This window comes from Oculina patagonica, chromosome 10 (assembly GCF_052425735.1).
Source record: "Oculina patagonica isolate OP01 chromosome 10, crgOcupat, whole genome shotgun sequence".
Taxonomy (NCBI): Eukaryota; Metazoa; Cnidaria; class Anthozoa; order Scleractinia; family Oculinidae; genus Oculina; species Oculina patagonica.
In genome coordinates, this window is record NC_135767.1 from 6,329,795 (window position 1) to 6,349,380 (window position 19,586).

The 19,586-nt window shown below is 40.2% G+C and overlaps 1 protein-coding gene across 2 annotated transcripts; it reads right to left on the minus strand.

The window, feature by feature from the left end:
* Window positions 1–794: 794 nt before the first annotated feature.
* Window positions 795–19,540, minus strand: LOC144628284 (uncharacterized). 2 transcript variants are annotated; one of them, XM_078486362.1, is made up of 15 exons: window positions 19,429–19,540; window positions 19,032–19,293; window positions 16,174–16,316; window positions 14,926–15,178; window positions 13,639–13,715; window positions 12,804–12,882; window positions 12,328–12,549; window positions 11,026–11,185; window positions 10,063–10,137; window positions 8,934–9,002; window positions 7,711–7,793; window positions 7,025–7,210; window positions 5,633–5,892; window positions 3,970–4,459; window positions 795–2,511 (listed from the first exon to the last, which is right to left on the minus strand). In XM_078486362.1, exons 2-15 carry the CDS (start codon window positions 19,195–19,197, stop codon window positions 1,871–1,873), a joined length of 2,904 nt encoding a protein of 967 aa, XP_078342488.1. In that variant the 5' UTR covers window positions 19,198–19,293; window positions 19,429–19,540; the 3' UTR covers window positions 795–1,870. The 2 variants fall into 2 exon arrangements, with proteins under 2 accessions (XP_078342488.1, XP_078342487.1); XM_078486361.1 differs by having other exon boundaries at window positions 19,373–19,508.
* Between the last annotated feature and the right edge of the window lie 46 nt (window positions 19,541–19,586).

The window sequence follows — 19,586 nt, forward strand, 5'->3', positions numbered from 1 at the left end:
TGATCGTCCCGATCGTCTCTGTCGCTTCAAAAAGTTTCCTTGCTCCAATCACCTCAGACTTTGCAAACGACAGAAGCGACAGAGACGATCGGGGCGATCATATGAGAACCGGCCTTTAGGGTTAACCTCACTTGATGACCGCAAATATGCGTGCCTGTTAAATCAGTCACGGAGGAGTGTTATTAGCTTGTCTCGTTAGATACCCTTAATTTTCGCGATTTTCAAATAAAAAAAACAACAGTCGTCAAACTTGCTATACTTTGTTGCAAAGGAACCAGTCAAACTGTTTTAAATGTCGTTTTGTTATATGGTTTTGTTAAGTGTCATTGGAAACTATTGCTTTGGAAAATTAAAATCAGTTGTGCCAATTTAAAGACTTACTGTTTGTTACAATTTTCGCGAAATTTAGTTCCTTTATACGTATTTTTTGGCCAATCGCGAAATTTAAGTACCGCGAAATATCCCCATCCCATTTTCGCCAAATTAAGTAACAATAAGGTACCTACGAATATTGTTATTCCTTTTCCACAACAAGTGTCATTACTCTCTGATGTTAGACACTTAGGCAGACAATCTTTTTTGGTTCGCCACGCTAAAAGAATGTCTGTGGGATCAGAGGCTATGGTTCATTTCATTGAACTCTCGAAAATGTATTTATCAGTCAAATGTTTTTTCCAATGCTTAATTATTCGACCACTGTTGATCATACATCATTGGACATAATGATGGTCTCACGAAAACACAGAACCTGTATATTAAACACGGACGAGAAAACAAACAAACAAACCAAAAACGTAAATAAGAAGACGGATTTTTTCGGACAAATTTCAATTTATTTCTGTCTTTCCACATACGACATACGGCAGGTTTTGAAAAAACCTAACGAGAAATAATTGTTTTAACATGGAACGTCCATCTCCAGACGTTCAAAACAATCGTGAAGGTTGGGTAACCTGCTCAATCGTTCCTTTCACTTGTTGTCAGGCAATAACAATAACAGGATTCCCAATCTGAAAGTTAACTGCGCCTGCGTTAATTGTTAGAGTTTGCTTAGCAATATTGAATATTACCGAGAGGAACCGCGAATTTTTTCACGAGGATTTGCCAAAATCTTTACCCTGGTCCCAGAGCTTTACTTTCTTGTTTCTTGTATTGACGTGAAAAAGCCGCTGTATTTTGCCGCATAACGGCATTCTCGTCCCCATAGCCTTCTCGTTTCTCTTAGCCGGCGCCCGGCTGGGCCTTGGTACGAGAAAACGAAGGGGGACATAGGATTTTTTGATTGGCTGTTTGGAACAAAGAATTCCTAAACGGAAGTCAAAAACAATCACTCTCTCATACATTCTTTTGAAACACTATGACTGCATACTTGAAGACCGGAAGTCCTAGATTCTACGACTGGAAATCCTGTGTCCCCAGAGCCCTTCGTTTTCTCGTGCCAAGGCCCAGCCGGCTAAGAGAAACGAAAGGGCTATGGGGACGAGAATGGCTTCACGGATCATTGTTGCTGCTTGCTTTCCTTTGATTGATAGATAGAAAACAAAAAACCTCTGGAGTCAGGTACAAAAAAGGCAACTTACATTTAGACAGAGTATCATAACAAAGACATCAACTTTGAAGTTAATAGCTAATAAATAACCAGTACCTCTCCTCTAGGGACGGGTCCGCAGAAAAACACAGACAATTCCATCGGTAACCAAAAACTCTATTTTTTAACTTAATAATTCGCAATTCTCTAAACTTGGTAAACTGTTTCACTGAGAGTGCCTGATCTTTAGCAAAGCAAGTCTCTTAACAGATTTATTAGCAAGCTAATAATATAAGCAGGTCTTCACTGAAAGAAGTGCGGTCGATCGCAATAAATGTAAATTCATGTTTCCGTTGAACAGTCTTGCTTGTCTGACGTAACAGAAGAATTCGAAATAGGGATTGAAATACCCCCGATATGAAGCAACACATCGCTAGCATCCATAATGTCACCGGGGTGTTCCAGACCACCCGGGACAGTAACAACATTCCCCAGGGCAGTATTAACAACTAACCCACCGGAGACTGTACTGTTTGACGTGGGAGTGGGGTCAGACAGGTTTGGATTGTCATCAGTCTGTGATTGCAGGATTTGAGAGGGGAGTGTTGACGTGACCGTCATAGGGTTTTCCGACACCATCATAACACTAGCTGATTCTGCCGGAGATAACACCGACGCTTCGTCTGACTGCGATTGAAGGATCTCGTCCGGCAGCGTGACTTGAGGTACCATAGCATTCACAGACAAATCGCTAGCATTGTTACTTCGACTCAATGCATGCTGGCTAAGCCTCATGGCGGATGATGGGGATAATGAAGTCTCAATGCTTGTGTCTATGTTGGACATGACCGTCACGTGCACGTCTCCCAAGGGATCTGGACTGACAACAACGTCTCTGTTTCCTGGGCCAACTTGATGCATGTGTACAACTGGTCTTTCTGGGAGATGTGTTCCATCTAGAGTCTGAGCGATTGCCGCAGGACCTAGAAGTAAAACTTGCAATTAAGAGGTTTTAAACTTCAAGAGACCTCTCTGTCTGTCTGTCTGTCTGCCTGCCTGCCGTCTGTATGTTTGTTTTTGCTTTAACAGAGAGATAAAAAGTGAAACGTCAGCTTTTCAAAATTTCACTGCGGTGGCCGTTAATTCGCCTTTATCAACTTCAAAAGTTTCTTTAGAAAGTTATCGCTTTGTCTGTCTGTATGTTGGTCTGTTTGCTTGCCTGCCTGCCTGCCTGCCTTTCTGTCTGTCTGTCTGCATTTTAGAATAGTGTTCTTATTCACACCAGTAAACATCTCATTATTTGTTACACTCCCAAACGGTCAACATTTCTTCGACTTCATCATTTCAAACACACCGTTATTTCTCCATTTCCTTACTCACACTGTGAGGACTTTCTGTCTAATACCGTAGAATTCCGGTTATAAGCCCTGGGCTTATACAACTTCGTAAGGGGTTTCGGATTGGTTTATAAGCGGAGGGGCTTATATCCGGGGGGGGGGGGGCTTATAAGCGGAATGAAAAAAAACGTTTCGAAACGAGCCACAGGAGTGTTGATGGAAATACGTTTTTTAATTAAAAACGAATAATAAAGCAACATTTAGCCCTATTCAGTACTGTCATCTGGTAGAGGGGGGCTTATAATTGGATGTATTTTTTTGTTTCCAGGATGATGGGCCTATAACCGGGGGGGGCTTATAAGCGGAATTTTACGGTACCACGCCTCACAATTTCATTATTCACCGTTTCTATAAATTTTCATAACAAATATTTTTCACGAGTGGACGGCATAATTAACAAATTACGTCCACTTGCACTTCAATAAAACGTAAACGAAAACGAAAGCGTAAGGAATGGAGCTGTTTATTTTCTTGCTAACGCAATTGCAAACGCAAAAGCAATAGCCAGCGTAACTTGGCGTTCTAGTCAGTCGAGGAGAGCGAGAAATCGCGCGCGCGAGCAAAGCGACGGCGGAAGGCAGAAGGATTTCTCGCTCTCCCCGACTGACTAGAACGCCAAACTATGCTGGCTACAAAAGGAAGCAAGCGAAGCGTGTCTTGCCCGCCATCTTGGAAAAAGACTTCAACTGCGTTTGCGTATTTTACAATCTCGTCCCCAGAGGCCGCGATCCTTCTGGTCTGCACCAGGGATTGGGACCTGAAAGCCTGTCACAAAGGCGACCGAATCTGATTGGCTGTTGAAAACTTGTTCGCTTACCACACTCTCCGGCGCACAGGCACAATCAAACCGGAACCAGGATTTCCTGGTTCCAATTTTGGATTATCCCAGAGCCGTTGAGTTTCTTGACCACTGGTCAAGGGGAACGCAGGCTCTGGGGACGAGATTGCGTATCTTACGTTCCCTGCGTTTGCGTTGTACGTGTGAACGTCGCTTTCATTTTCGTTTGCGTCGCTAGTGTAAACAGGCCTAAGCTCTTCACTTACCCTGAAATGGGGGACTAGTGTACACCGCACTTGTCGAAGTCACACTGTCTTCTCCCCTCCCCGTTTGCTGAGAAGTTGTGAACACAGCCTTAGAGTGACCTATATGAGACGCAGCTAGGTGCAGCTCGCCTGTTTGCTTTATCGCTTGCTCGTCCTTAGCTGACTCAACTGTAAGTTCACCTTCTGTTAAAGAGGCAGGAAGACCCCCATGGCTGTCCAGCTCAGTGCTTTCCACAGTTTGTACACCCACAGCCTCCAGGCTGGTTGGGTCTACTGTGTCCGCGTCGTTGTTATCGTCCTGTGCAACCACACGCGCTTGTAAATCCGCGTCAGATTTTGCAAATTTTGCGTGACCAAGACTTGCGTTACTCAGTTCAGAAGCAGTAATAGGTCCAGAGATATCTGTTTGTACAATGGCCTGTGTGAACTCTGGTCCAACTTCTGGAAGAGTTTGTACAGCGTGATGAGCCTGAAGTACCGTGACTACCTCCTGCAAAAACACAAAATCTTGCTCAATCTTTACTATCCTCGTATCTTTTCGATTTATTAGTAGAGATGTTAAGCATGACGTTTATTTTTTCCGCAAACGGCAAAAATTCAACTTCTGCCGTTTGGCGTTCATATGCGGAAATGAGTAGTTTTGTGTTTGTCGTCAATGTGGGATTTTCCCCCTATTTTTATAAGGGATTAATTTTACAATTCCATAAAAAGGTAAAAAAATGGAAGGCAAGCTCGCGTTTGCCGCTTGCTGTATAACGTCATGCTTAATCTCTCTATTATCTCTGTTTTTTTTTCTACCACAGTTAACTACATGTAATATTTTCAGATTTTCTGCCATTAGATAGGATATTTTTTACCCTAGTGTGACATCAACAGTACGGGAAATTTGGTTTGTCATGTTGTATGGATAACGAAGTTCATTCGCTGTTTTTATTAATTAAATGGTCGGTTTACAATGTTGTTCGTATTTAGCCTGCGAGCAGGCTTACCTTGGGGCACGCACGAATATACCTTCGCGGCTTCGCCGCTCCCATGTCGCTCTCTCGCGTGCTTCAAGGTGAGCCTGTTCGCAGGCTAGTTGGTATTCGGCAGTTTGTTTTTTTTCTGGGGTTCAACCCAAAGTTTCTGTACTAGTGAAGCAGCTCTCTATAGGTCCCCAAGTGACGCTGATTGGTTGTAACTTGTGCGGGGAAATTTTCAACATAGCAACAAATTTGAGACACTACTGACAATGATCTCTGAAGAGATAGGTTATCAATCAAAATACTTCCAGAAACGTAACCCATCTCCCAGGTTCCGTTTACAGTAAGATAAATCAGTGACAAATTGGGTGTGCTCTTGACCGACAAGCGGGGTAAACGTAACAGACTTCAAAGAAGCCAAATTTGTTTTGGTAATTGTTTTGCGTGTACTGACACAAGTACTTGTGGGATAGCATTTCAGTCCTCCTTAGTTTGTTGGGTGGAAATATTTTAAGTCAAGTTTTGAGTGGGTGAAGAATTTGGCTTGTGAAAAGAGACACCAATTTAATCAAGCCAAACCATTAGTAGTCCCCTTTGTAACCATTAGTTGGGCTTGTCACGCAATGCTCCCTTCCTCACTAGTGGGGAGAAGCGTTGCGTGACGACATGAATAACGCATGCGAAGGAGACAAAATCATTACCTGGTCCTGTTGATTTGTGTCTATTCCCTCAGATCCTGTCGTCAGCTCTCCAGTGTGTGTCTGTCTCACTGGCTGCTGTATGATGTATGTCTGCCCTGCGGGTGCTTGAAAAATGTACGATGGCGTTCCCTGGACAGCGGTCGGGTTATGAAACATGTCTTGTGGTGTCAGCGCACTGACTTGTACCACCGCAAATTTATTACTGCTGGTAAGGGGAGAGGTGTCGTCATCTCTTGTTGTTACCGTACCATCGCAACTGACTGCAAAAAAAAAATAGGGGATTGAAAGTGATGTAACGGCTTTTTTAAACGGACTTTGTCACGGAATTGAACAGCCAAAATAGTTATTTGTGTCATAGGAAACCTAGAAATAATGGTCCATTTAGAGCACTGAAACTGTTAACAAGCGTCTTTGGCTGTGGATGGGTAGGGTGGAAATGTATTACAACTTGAATAATTGAAGCTGTAGTTTTCAAGTTGTTTCCGCGCACTTAAAATAAAAACAATGTTTACAGCCGTGCTTTGATTTCTTTCTGCAAATTAAGGTTACATATTCCTTTAGACGTTAATTAAAAGATAAATGTTTTTCACGTTTTAAGCTGGCAACCACTAGTTTCAGAATTTAGACCAAAAAATCCATAAAATTGCCGTGACGTAGCTCCTTTCTTTTGTGTTGAAAATTCACAGAACGCAAAATTTGGTGATTTTATGTTGCTAAGAGAACGATTTCCAGTCCGTACTGCACAGACTCGGGGTTTGTTTTCGTTTTTGTTTTGAATTCGTTGAAACGTTACACTTCGTTGACAGCATACATGAAGTTTTTTAGTCCGCCATTACAGTTCGCATCGTTCAAGAATTTCCGATGAGCTGAAACGTCGGTTTGAAATAGCGTCGAGGTTCTTCTACTTGTTATTATTTGTTCTGCAAGGATATCTGGCGTTAATAATGAAGAAACAGGTAAGTTTGTCACGTAATTTTTAGTTTTGCTTTGTTTGTGAGGCTCACATAAACATTGCAGCCGAGATTGCGCAGTACAGACTGTAATTCATCTTTAATGCACGTGCAGCGTTTTCAAATTAATTTTCTCTACTATGGAGACCGTTTTCGGAAAGCTCTGTTTTCAGTGACCAAAAACGCCCTTTTAGTGTGGACGGTTGGCCAAACCGGAGGAAAAAGGATGCGTTTTCAAATTTATCTGTATTAGTGTGGGCAGAAAGTAATCAGCAGAAATTTATTTAGTCGTTTGTTATAATGGAAAAATTGGCCAGCTAAACTTTTAATGTAAATGCATGGATGGTTCTATAACATTTTTCTTGTTGAATCCAGTCTTTCATTACACAATGCCTGGACCTCAATTTTTCAATACTTGACAATAACTAAGAAGTGAAAGTACCTGATATTGTATGAGAAATGCCAGAGTTAGTGATAGTTCCTGTTGATATTGGATTTACATGAACTGGTCTTGCGCCCGGCACCATGGGAACTCGAGGAATGTGATTCCCTTTAAAACGCGCTTCCTGCCTCTCAATTTTATTCTGCAGTGTCGCAATATAGGTATGGTATAGATAAGAGACTATTCCTGTGGACAAAAATGGTTAAAGACAGTGTCACCAAAAGTATTCATTTGATGCCAACCATAGGCTTGTGTTTAAAGTGAGAGGTTGGGGGGGAGGGGGGGGGGGATGGGGGCAGGGGGGCTGAACACCCTGCTTACCACACCCTTAACTCCCAGTTCCCAGATGTCTCTCTCTGGTTGCCTGGTCCCTGCTCTCTTCTCAGGAACAGGGAGCAGGTGCTTTCATTGCACACGCTTCAATAATTTGTTCTCATTTTTCTCAGAAACAAAGTGCTAACCAGCCAAAAAAATTACAAGGGAATGTTTTACTACTAAATTTAAAGGCACATGCAAAAATTCAAGCATTTTTGAAGGAAAAAAATTTTCACCCCAAAAAGTCACTTAGCATAGTTTTGCACCAAGCTATTCAATTAATGAGATGGTGTCATCAACGTCTAAAAAAAAAAACAACAACATTGAAGCTGAATAAACTATTTCTGCACAGTGATAAAATATAAGTGTACCTTGAAATGTTACTGTATCACTTTCAGGAACATGTTTTTTCAAAGCCCACCACTTACTCCTAAGCCACTGAGGTGACCGAACACTAAAAACCAAAGGAAATGAAAGATGAATGTCAAAAATGAAAACTCTAAAAAAGTGAAAACTATGACTTTCTACATTTTGATGAATGGTAAAAATTACACTTCCTGACAGAAGTTTTATGCTAGTTGGATGCGTTAAAAGCACTTTACAAGGTTCATAACATCTTTTAAAAGCTGACAATTACTTGATTGTATATCTTAATGGGGAAATTCTCGAAAATATAACTAACAGTACTTTAATTAGATGGCTTTTTATAAGGTTAAGTCTGCATTCAAGCCTAGTGACCCATCAGTTAGTGCTACTCCCCCCTGGATGAATTGCTCCATCGCAGGATTATCCTGCAGCATTTAATTTGCCAGTAGCCTTGGAGAGAGGCACTGTGAGAGTAAATTTAAGTGTCTTTCCCAAGAACACAACACAGACATACAGACATACTTTATTTAACATGGACAAGTACATGCTCAGTTGTTCGCTAGTTTCCAGGTGCTCCACAATTTAAATTGAGTAATGTCAGAAACCCATAAGGGTTGAAACGTGTAACTCCCTATGATTCGCATGGTACAAAGCGTTTGAACATTCGTTTCCATTAAGTACCATATTTGGAAAATCAGGCGAAAAAATTAACCAATCAAAATTGCAACATTTGGATGAAATTCAGCGCGCGCTAGCTCGCGCTCGATGGCGTATAAACCGTGAGCTTGGTTGAATAAAATTAAATTTGGTCAAATTCTCCTGTTTTATCGTCGTTAAGTAGTCTGTAGAACTTCACTTGGATACACTAAACAAATTTCTTTAGTTCCTGTAAGAAATTTACGTCATTTAGGTCCGAATCTAAGTAACTAACCGAAAAACCGAAAAATGCTGTTGCGTGTCCCATTACGTGTGTAAAGCATTCACGTACAAACTCTTCGTGTTTCCAAATATGGTACTTGGCAAAACTAAATATTCAAACGCTGTGAACGCGCGTTACACGTTTCAACCCTTATGGGTTTCTGGTAATGTACAACATTAAGTAATGTACAACAAGTCCACGCCCAAAGCTTGAACCTGGACCACTCAATCAGGAGTCCAGTGCACCATACTATGATGAAAAGCTCTGTAGATTTATTTGCTAGACATCAAGCAACACAAGTAAACCAACCTGGACCAGTTGCTGGCCATAACTTGCCAATCTAATTCATTTTCATCTTGAAGATTCATGTTGTGGATCCTGTAACGACACATTATGAAACACATAATTACATATTTATTTATTTTTTTATCAAGTACCGGTATTATAGTAGGATTTTAATATTCTCGAGATAAAGAGATTTCTTTTTTTATAATTATATATTAAATTTGTTGTATAGGATCAGTATTAGTTTTTTTGTTTATCAGGTATATGAAGAAATGTTAGGATAAATTTTAGCCTTTTATAGTTTCATAATTTTATTGTAAGTAAGTATTGTAAGTTTTATTGTAAGCTTCATAATTTTATTGTAAATATTCTTAATCTGTTGCAGTAATTTAAGGTATGTTAGAAGACGAAGAGTCACCCCTGTGTTAGTGCTTCTAATAAAGAAATCATCATGATGATGATGATGATTGATGATGACGATGATGATGATGATGATCATCATTGATTTAAAGTACATTACTCCTTAGGCTAATTGGAGCACTGTGCAAGCTAACTGTCGTTGTTTCCACACCGTTGACCTGTCAACAATTTCGACGCTCTCCAAATGATCATCATCATCATCATTGATTTAAAGTACATTACTCCTTAGGCTAATTGGAGCACTGTGCAAGCTAACTGGAATGCTCTTCAGGCAAAACAGAATGTTTTGAATCATGTGACATTCCATCAACTAAGGTCAAATTCATTGTGTTATATTCAACACTTCTATCTGGATTTGTAACTTGGTTCCTAACTTGAATCCTAACTCTATTCCTAACTCAACCCTCAAAGTTTATTTTTTTTCTTAGTGGCCAGGTTTGGTCGCCAGTGAAAAATTTTAGTCGCTAAATTAAGCTCACGCTTTCAATCCTTTTTCTCAAATTTAGTTGCCAGGCTGGCGACTTCGGTTCTAATTTAGTTGTCATGGAGACTAAAATGGTCTTAACTTGGAGGGTTGTAACTGGATTCCTAATTGAATAGCTTGGCGCAAAACTATGCTCTGTGACTTAGTGACTTTATTATATAATTTGGTTCCCCAGTTCAAAAGCTAGGTACCCTCTTTTGACAACAGTTATACTGTAGTTCTTTAATACCGTCCTAGTTTAGCTCTAACCTGGTGATGAGTTGAATTTCATCTTGCTTTGTCCATTCTTGCCCTCCTTTCTCCTTCCAATTTAAATAGTTTAACCTGAGTGACAAAGCAAACACACAAATCCTGTGAAATCAGTCCTCAAATAATGTGTGGTTCCAACCCCCAGGAATTTCCAATCCCTTCTGTGGGGGAGGCGCGGTGGCCTAATGGTTAGCGCGCTCGACTCCGAGTCGAACGGCCCGGGTTCGAGGCCTGGCCGGGGCGCTGCGTTGTGTTCTTGGGCAAGACACTTAACTCTCACAGTGCCTCTTTACACCCAGGTGTACAAATGGGTACCGGTGAATTTACTGCTGGGGGGTAACCCTGCGATGGACTAGCATCCCATCCAGGGGGGAGTAGCAATACTCCTAGTCGCTTAATGCTATGGAAACCGGGATAAGCTCCGGCTGTATGAGCCTCATGGCTCGGACACAGACTTTACCTTACCTTTACCTTTCTGTGGGGGAGTAGGACATTTTCTGGAACCACACAATACAACACATGATACACAACCCTCCAAGTCTATTTTTTTCTTTAGTGGCCATTTGGCCACCTACTGCTCAAGTTTGGTTGCCAGTGAAAAATTTTAGTCACTAAATTAAGCTCACACTTTCAATCCTTTTTCTCAAATTTAGTTGCCAGGCTGGCGACTTCAGTTCTAATTTAGTTGCATGCTCCAAAATTTTAGTTGCCATGGCGACTAAAATGGTCTTAATTTGGAGGGTTGATACAGAAGAATTTTTCTGAAATGGCCCAGCAGGGCTCAAACCCAGACCTCTTTCAAGATCTGGAGTTGAGCAAGCTTACCAATATGCCATCATGTCTCTTGCAAAGATAGTAAGGCTAAGTTTGCTTGACTTATTCTTGGTGAAGAAGAGGGGGGAGGGGGTGGGTAGAAAACAAAATGTGGAAACTACTCCAGCCAGTAGCAAATTCACATCTTACCATTTTGAGCGGCACTGCTTCTCTGACCGCGTGCCAACCCTCTCGGCTACAGCAGCCCATGATATCCCTGCGGTGATGAAATCTCCAGGACCTGAAGATGTGCTGCCAAGCTCATGCACTGCACCAGAAAGCCTCTGCTCCTCCTCTGCAGTCCATTTGCCTTAAAAATTAACATTTTGTATTACTAAAGCCGAAGACAATTTTTTGCTTAAAATGTGAAGTTCCAGAAATATCCATACCCATCCCAAGGAAGGTCATTGGAAATTCTGAGGGGGTGGGGGGTCTCAAAACCCAAAATTTTCAAAGGAAAGTATGTAATTTCCAGAGGGGGTGGGGAATTCAAACCAAAAAACCTTCCGTGGAAGGGGTATAGATATTTTTTGGAACAACACAATTTATGCTGGTGTGTGACAACTGTGCTATGGGAAACTGACTAAGAGTATTTCTACTACCCCCTGGTTGGGATGCCAGCCCATTGCAGGGCTACCCCCTAGCATTAAATTTGCCAGTACCCACTATGAGAAAAAAGTGTCTTCTCCAAAAAACACAACACAGTGACCCCAGCCAGGGCTTAAACCCGGACTCCAGCTCGCTAATCATTAGGCCAGTGCACCTCCCCATCCCAACAGAGTAGCTGGCCAAAAACACAAAGAAGGTGGTGATTTTCTTCACCTAGCTGCCTTGACAACCCTGCAGTGGTATCTGCTTTGAGAAAGTTGACTACAATTACCCGGTAATTTTCTCAATATTTTATTATAAATGATCATAGTTAATAATTATTCATCGAAGTGGAGGTGAATAGTGGTGGACATTAACCTCGCTGCTTCACGGCTCGGTAATATCCCCCACTTTCACCGACACTGACAGAGGTGATTATTTTTTTAGTATATATCACACAAGCTGAGAAAAATAGCAGCCAAAAACATTACTTTTGGTTGCCGAAGGGAGATGCGTGACCATTTTGTTTCTCTTCGGCTACTCGGAGATGAATAGTACTTTGCTAATCACCTCAGAGTTTTAAACCAATCAGAGCATGCAAAATGGACTATTCACTTGTGTGGCATATACTAAATATTAAGTAATACATATCAAAGCTGTGCTCTTAGAATTATTGCAGGGTGCCTAAAAGCTCTTCTGAAAAAAATCTGGGTGCCCAGCTCTTAAAAGCTTTTATGATAGCAATGTTATACAAGTCACCCAAAGACAAAAGTAGGTTGCCTGTGGCACCCAGGCTCTGCTACATGTACAGCACAGCTCTGTATAAACCCGTATGTAGACCTATTGTTCTATCTAGAGTCAAACCTGAATGACAGTGATCTCTCATAAGTCTAAACCTGTCCTTCACAGATGAAGCACTCCGTCCCATGGCAGCCCCAATTGTGGCCCAGTCATTACCGTGTTTCTCTTTCAAGGATTTCAACTGTTCCACTTCTTCTGCAGAGTACTTCCCCACATAATTCCGTCTGTCATACATGCGAAGCACTCGGCGGTAGATAGCAAATAAAGGGCGTCTGATCCCTTTGGCTAAAAGTAAAAAATTAATTAAAATTAACGTTTTTTGAATCCGTCATAAGTCAAGCTATAATAATTTATTACTGACGCTCCTAAAACCCTATTGTTCTCTCTCTGCCAGAAATTTCATACAGTTTTACTACAGAGAATTTATTAAAATATCACTATAAATAATATTATCGTATTTATAGGTTTCTTGCTTTCAACAGCTTTCTTTGTGACATTTCGAGGCGAAATAATCACCCTAGCTTAGTATATATATTTACCTATTGTTCTGTAGAAATCCTTACGATCATCTTTAGTCATTTCAAATATGATTATATTTGGATCTGGGATGTTGTTAGCCTGAAATACCAATAAAAATAATTAGTAACAACAAAACACACAACTCTGCATCAAATAAAGTACGGGTGGAGATGAGTATCCTGGATTTATAAGACAAACACAATCCAAAATGAGTGGTTACTTCATCACTGGCCCTGTAAGTACTGACGTAATATTGCTGTCATGAAATACCAATTTCTTTCACCATGTTGACATCATCAACAACAAAATTTTATGTCATTTTTTTAGCTAATTTTATTCATCAATTTAAAGTCCTTAACTGCTAACTAAGCACAAAGAGGATAAAGTTAAGCTTAAAGGGACTATGTCACGGATTTTACCAGATTTTTGAACCGCCAAAATTTATATTTTGTGTTGCATAAAACCTAAAAAACGATGGTCCATTTTTATTAAAAATTGCTATTTTAGAGCACTGAAACTGTTAACTAGCATCTTTGGCTGCGGATGCCTTGGACTGAAATAGATTGCAATATAAAAAGTTAGGCAAACGTTTTCAAATTGTTACCGCAAGTCTTCAAAAATTGATATTTATAGCTGTAGCTTGATTTCTGTCCACAAATTAAGGTTATATCTTCCTTTAGATGTTCAAAGATAATGTGTTTTATGGGTTAAGTTGCCTTCCACTAATTTCAGAACAGTTTAAACTAAAAATCTGTGAAATCTCCGTGACATAGTCCCTTTAAGCTTACACTAAAGAAAATAAAGCAATGGTCACACAACTCATCAAATATCAAGTGCAAAATGTATTGCACTTACCTTGCAGTATTCAAGTATATTCTCTTTTAATTGGTCATTTTCTTCTTTAGACCACATTCCTTGCTTCCACTTGACACCTTATAAAAACATACCATGTAGTACATGAAAGGAAATGGTATGTCAAATGCCTTTTTTGAAACCTACACCACAGTTTTAAGAGGACAGATTTTCTGGAACTTTCACACACTAGGGTTAATCCGTAAAAAAACTAAAAGTTTGTGGCTGATACCTGTATGTCCTAGGTTACATTGTACACTATCAATTATAGCGGAGCTCCACAGCGGCCCGCAGGGCCGCAGAGCGGAGCCCCATACCCATAGAAAATTCACAGAAATAGGAAAACCATGAACTTGAGTTTTCATGGTCATCATGGCTAGCGGCATGGCTCGCGGGCGCGTACGGCGTCGTACGTACGGTGTTGCGCACTTCAGAAATAGATAGACACTCATCTATTTGTTACTGGGCATCCAAGTTATGGTCAATTGACAGCTGTCAATACAAGGTATCCGCTGACCAGTATCACGTGATCATATCGCGGGCTCAGGTGTATAACTCATCGAGGTAACGCGTTTTTATACAGTTGACCGCTGACCGAAAAATGGTTTTTCTATTGGATTGCGGGCTCATTAACTATTTTTTATGCCTACGGTCAGTGAATTCAGATATTTTAATAAAGGGCAAAGTAAATTACCAGGGAGCTCCGCTTTTAGGCTTGGCTAAATCTATTTAATAGACAATTTCTATTGAAAGTACTGCTCAATAGCTTTCATTTGAGTGGTCACATGCTAGGGTTTCATCCACAGACTTCAAAGTTAGAACCACTGTGTACGGCATACAAACAGTACCACAAGAAAGTACTGCTCAATAGCTTTCATTTGAATGGTCACACACTAGGGTTTTATCCACAGACTTAAAAGTTAGAACCCCTTGTAGAGCATAATAAACAGTACCACATAAAAGTACTGCTCAATAGCTTTCATTTGAATGGTCACACACTAGCGCTCTATACTCAGACTTAAGTCAAGTTGCCCTTACAGTTCATTGATACCCATTTATACTGCTGGATAGAGAGAGGCACCGTGATAGTGAGGTATCAAGATTGCCAAAGAATGCAATGAACATAATATCCCCAGCTGCGAGTGCCACAGAGTGCAACATGCCAACCATTAGGTCCTTTTGCACCCCTATGGGTGGGAGGGGGGGGGGGGTGAACTTAAGGATATGACTGTATGAAAAATAGTACTCATTAGTTTTTGATCAATAAACTAATAACTATTTGATGCTGACCTTTGCCATGGAGGTTATCTTTGTCTTCTTTAGTGGTAAACCATGCTTGATTAACAGAATTGTTATTTTCACTTATAACAACGGGTTGGGTTGCTGGAATGATTGATGACTCTTGGGGAAGTTGCCCTGCTGCTAGAGCTGCAACAGCTGCTGACAAACTTAATGTCGCATTTGCTGCTTCTTGAGCTGACAGAGAGGCGAGTTGGCCACCATTGTCAATAGTTGTGGTGCTGAAGGTCTGGGAAGTTACTTCCTGATATGACAAAGCATGAAAGTATAATCATAATTTTACAGAGAAATTCTGATTTCTTAATCCCTCAAATTCTCAAACCTCCTGACAAGATTCATGAATCAAAAGTTGTTTCCCTTGCATTTGCTTCACTCAGTAAAACACTGCTGGCAATTTAACTCCTGATTTTTTGAACTGATCTTCATTTTTCTTTAGGTTTGAGAAATTGGGATTTCACAGTGGAGTAATGTATAACTGATTTCTTTTATAGGTCAAAAATAAAATCTCTACAATCTCTGCAAGTACATACTGTAATTATTACAGTCTGTTGGATAATATTATTTCAGAAAGAGGAGTTTTTGGGTAGAATTTGCATCTAATATATATGGGTTGCATTCAAGTAGGGGGTCTTTAGAGGGGTGCATATTTACCGGTAATAGTGGGGGGATAGGTGGTGAGGTAGAAGTAGAAGGGGGGGTAAGAACTCTGTATGGGAGGTGAGAGAAGAGAGGGTAAAAAGTAGAATTCCCAAGGTGGCATCAACTGGGAGAAATAGGGACATTTTTTGTAACATTTTACAATATATTGCAATGGAGAAAAAAAGCAAGAGGAAACAGGAAGATCAGTCCCTCCCTACCCCCCTTCTGCTCCCCTTCCACTTAACAAGTAGAGGCCTGCATATTATTAAGGTGGAGGGGGGGGGGGGAGACAAAACAGTCACATATTTATAAGTAACCACATTATTGATCTTTGACCAATCTAGCAACTGAAGGGGTGCCTGGAGTAAAGCCCCAAGTGACTTCTGATAAATTGCTAGATTCTCCTTCCAATTTGCCATGTATATTTGTAAAACAAAGGGAGAATTTCATATTAGATCAGGAGTCCCTTGGGGCTTTATTCTGCATACCCCTTTATTTATAGGGAATCATTAATGTTAACACCTAAGTGAACATTGTACTTTCTTGAATCTTCACAGACAACTGTGGTCAAAGCAAAAAAAAATTATTTTATGTTATTACCTGAGAAACAGCAAGTGACACAGCAGAGGACATATTGACCAGTGTCGCCAAGTCAGCAAACCCATCTGAAGTCTCAGGGTCCAGATGTAGATGCTTATTGACTTGGTCATCTGTTTGATCAGGGTGTTTTCTCTTCACTCCAGCTGTCAAATAATTATGGTGACCGTCATTATCCATCTTCCAAGACCCAGGGGCAGTTAGTTGGGGCAGGGGGAAGTCCATACAGGCAAAAAAAGGCAAAGACTTTTCTTCACCGATTTTTTTTGCCTGTATAGACTTTCCCCCGCTCCAACTAACTGCCCCTGGGTCTCCAAGGATGCATAAATGCATCAATTTTTTGTAATTTCTGAAATTTTGAGGTGTAGATTTTAAGAAAAACGCTATTGAAACTTCTAGTGCTCAGTCCCTCTTTCTTGGCACTCGGTCTTTCATTGATCGCTTTCTTTAAAAAATATATAGATCACGTGATTTTGCTTTACCTGTCGTCAGCAAACTCAGACAGTGCAGTATTGAAAGTTCGTTAAGTCGATTGATCGCTTTCTTTCAAATAAATAATAAAAAATATATTTTTTTGCATCTTGATGGGACTTTTTTGAGGTAACAACAATTTTAAAAGGTGGAATTTCAGCAGGCTGTCAGTTGCAAGATAGCAGACTGTTGTTGTTCTTCACCCCTAACTCATGGTCTTATTTTTTTGGTTATTGCTCGGTTAACTAAAAAATAAAACCAGTTATAATATTGGTTAACCACTTGGTATCCAAAAACTAAGAAAGAGGGTGCACAAGAACAACAGCTGTCCCCATCTTATAACTGACAGCCTGAAGAAGAATACTGCCAAAAAAAAAGAACAAGGCCAATATCCAGCCATCTTGACTGAACAAGCTTAACCATTGTCAGGAAATTCATTAATGTTTAGGGCAGGTGGGCATCAGGGTTTTGCACCCGGGCAAAGTTTCGGCAAGGCCATACTCGACCTCTTTGGTTAACTGAAGTTGGTTTTGATGTTGAAAACAACCAGGTAAAGTCGTGTTCACAACCAGTCAATTTGCTTGGTTAAATGAAATCCCTCCATTGGATAATTGAATTTATTATATGGCATAGAACACGTGAGCCAGACAATCCTGAGCAGGCAAAATTGGGCTATATTGCCCATTCATGATCAATAGCCAAACATTGTGCAGAATTTGATTGATTTTTGCAAGCCTGCTCACAAAGCTAGCCATATAAGAAAGAAATTCAATGTTTTCTACCATTCTACTAAAGAAATAAAAAACGCGCCCGAGTGCATTATTGAGTTTTAATATACAATCTTCGTTCACTGTCCAAAATCCACGCGCGCAATTGGTTAAAATAGATCACGTGATTTTGCTTTACCTGTCGTCAGCAAACTCAGACAGTGCAGTATTGACAATAATGCACGAAAATCGTGCATTATTGAAGGTGTCTTCAGCTTCAAAGCTTGTAGAAGTGGAAGAAAAGTATATTCCTCAAATTATCAACGATCCAATACCAAACAAAATCGAAGAGGATAACAACTTGAAGCGCTTTCATGTTCAAAGGTAAACTGCAGTTCAATAAATACATTTTTGTGTGCGATTGACTTGCTTGTAGTTGCTTGATTGTGAAAGCCATCGACTTGCATTGAACAAGCTTCTCGCTGACTGTATTTATGAACGACCACAGCTGATGAACGATTTTATGAACCATTTTAAGTTTTATTTCTGTACGGCTAATTTGCGATTTTTATATTATTGATGTAATCCCGTGTAATTATGTACTACTACACTTCTTATTTTTAAACATTAAGTTTGTTGTTTGAAGTTCGTTAAGTCGATGATCGCTTGCAGTTCGATGCAGTGTACTCAGATTGTATATTAAAAGGGTTAGAGTCTGTTCGTTCGTGTTTTGTTGACAAATACACGCACTTGCTGGCCTCACAATGAACTCAAAATTTTCAATACTGCACTCGGCTACGCCTCGTGCAGTATTGAAAATTTCTCGTTCATTGTGCGGCCAGCGCGTGCGTGTATTTGTCAACAAAACACTCACAACAGTCTCTAACCCATAAATATAAGCACGCGGGAATTTTTAAGAACACGAGAGAAGTGCATAGAGAAGCACGAGGCGCAGCCGAGTGCTTCTCGCACTTCTTGAGTGTTCTTAAAAATTCCCAAGTGCTTATATAACTCAATAATGCACGAGGAGAAAGTTTTTTATTTCTTTTATGAAATGTTAAAGAAATTGCGCGCGCTTAAACTCGTGACGTAAGCAGCGTGCATTTTTAACTTATTTTAACTTTAAATTATTAATAGTTGTATAATGATAGGTTAAAGTTTTTTAAAGTTTTTTCTTAGTCAGGTGTCCACAATTAGTAGAGGGGACTTTTCCCCTCAGCTAAACACTTTAGACACGTTAATAAAGTCATTCATTCATTCAACTCAATAAAGCACGCGCGTGACGTATGCAGCGTGCTTTATGGGATTATAATGAATTCGAATTGACCAATCACAGCGCGCGCAATTCCTCGACCATTTTATAAAATAAAATAAAGCATTTACCTTAAAATTAAATAAAAAATATATATATAAAAACATCAAAACGAGCGGACACAACTTGCTTGAAATCCAATAACACCTGCCAATATAACTTCGCGCAATATTCTGTACTCGCGGGAAAAAAATTCCTCGACCCTTGTGAATCCCGAAGGAATGTCACGAGGCTTGGCTCGGCTGTGTTGAAAAAAAAAAAAAAAAAAACTACGTATTCATTCCTACGATGGATTATTTCACCGTTTTCATCTTAAACCAACAAAATACGAATTTAAATTACCAAAAAATGAATTAAAAAATTTAACTTACACAATTCAGCGAGTGCAGTAACTTGACCATCTGTTGAAAATGTGGACGCGAAAGCAAGATCGCCGCCATTTTCTTCTAGCGCCTTCGGGTCCACAGTGCACGGCGCTTCGTGTTGTAAAGAAACTTTATTTAGCTCTTCATGATCATTAGTCTCATCTACTTCCATCTGTTATTTGTTTGCCTTCCGGTGAACGAAAACAAAAATATTGAAATTTCGAATTTCGAGCTTCGATGAAATCCACGTCCGGGAACTTCAGACACGCTGAAAAATGAAAATCCCGAATGTTCAAAGACCCGTACGTTTGCCTGAACGAGCAAGTCAAATTATCTCACGGACTAACGTTCGTTAGGACCATAATTTCGCCCTTAAAACTTCACAGAACTCAACACAACTCACATAATATGTAGAGGGATAGTTAACGAGCCATACAAGAGGATAAACGATGCAAAACTGCTACCATCGTCGTTGAAAATTCGATCGCAAATCAAGGAGAGATGTGAAAATTTCGTGCCACATTTCCAGGGGCTGGCTCCCCCCGAAAACATACCGCCGTC

Coding starts and splice junctions, on each gene's coding strand:
- LOC144628284 (XM_078486362.1), bottom strand. CDS start 19,197: ATGGAAGTAGATGAGACTAATGATCATGAAGAGCTAAATAAAGTTTCT. Junction 16,317..19,031: donor TACTGCACTCGCTGAATTGT/GTAAGTTAAATT, acceptor ATTATTTGACAG/CTGGAGTGAAGAGAAAACAC. Junction 5,893..7,024: donor CATTTCTCATACAATATCAG/GTACTTTCACTT, acceptor TTTTTTTTGCAG/TCAGTTGCGATGGTACGGTA.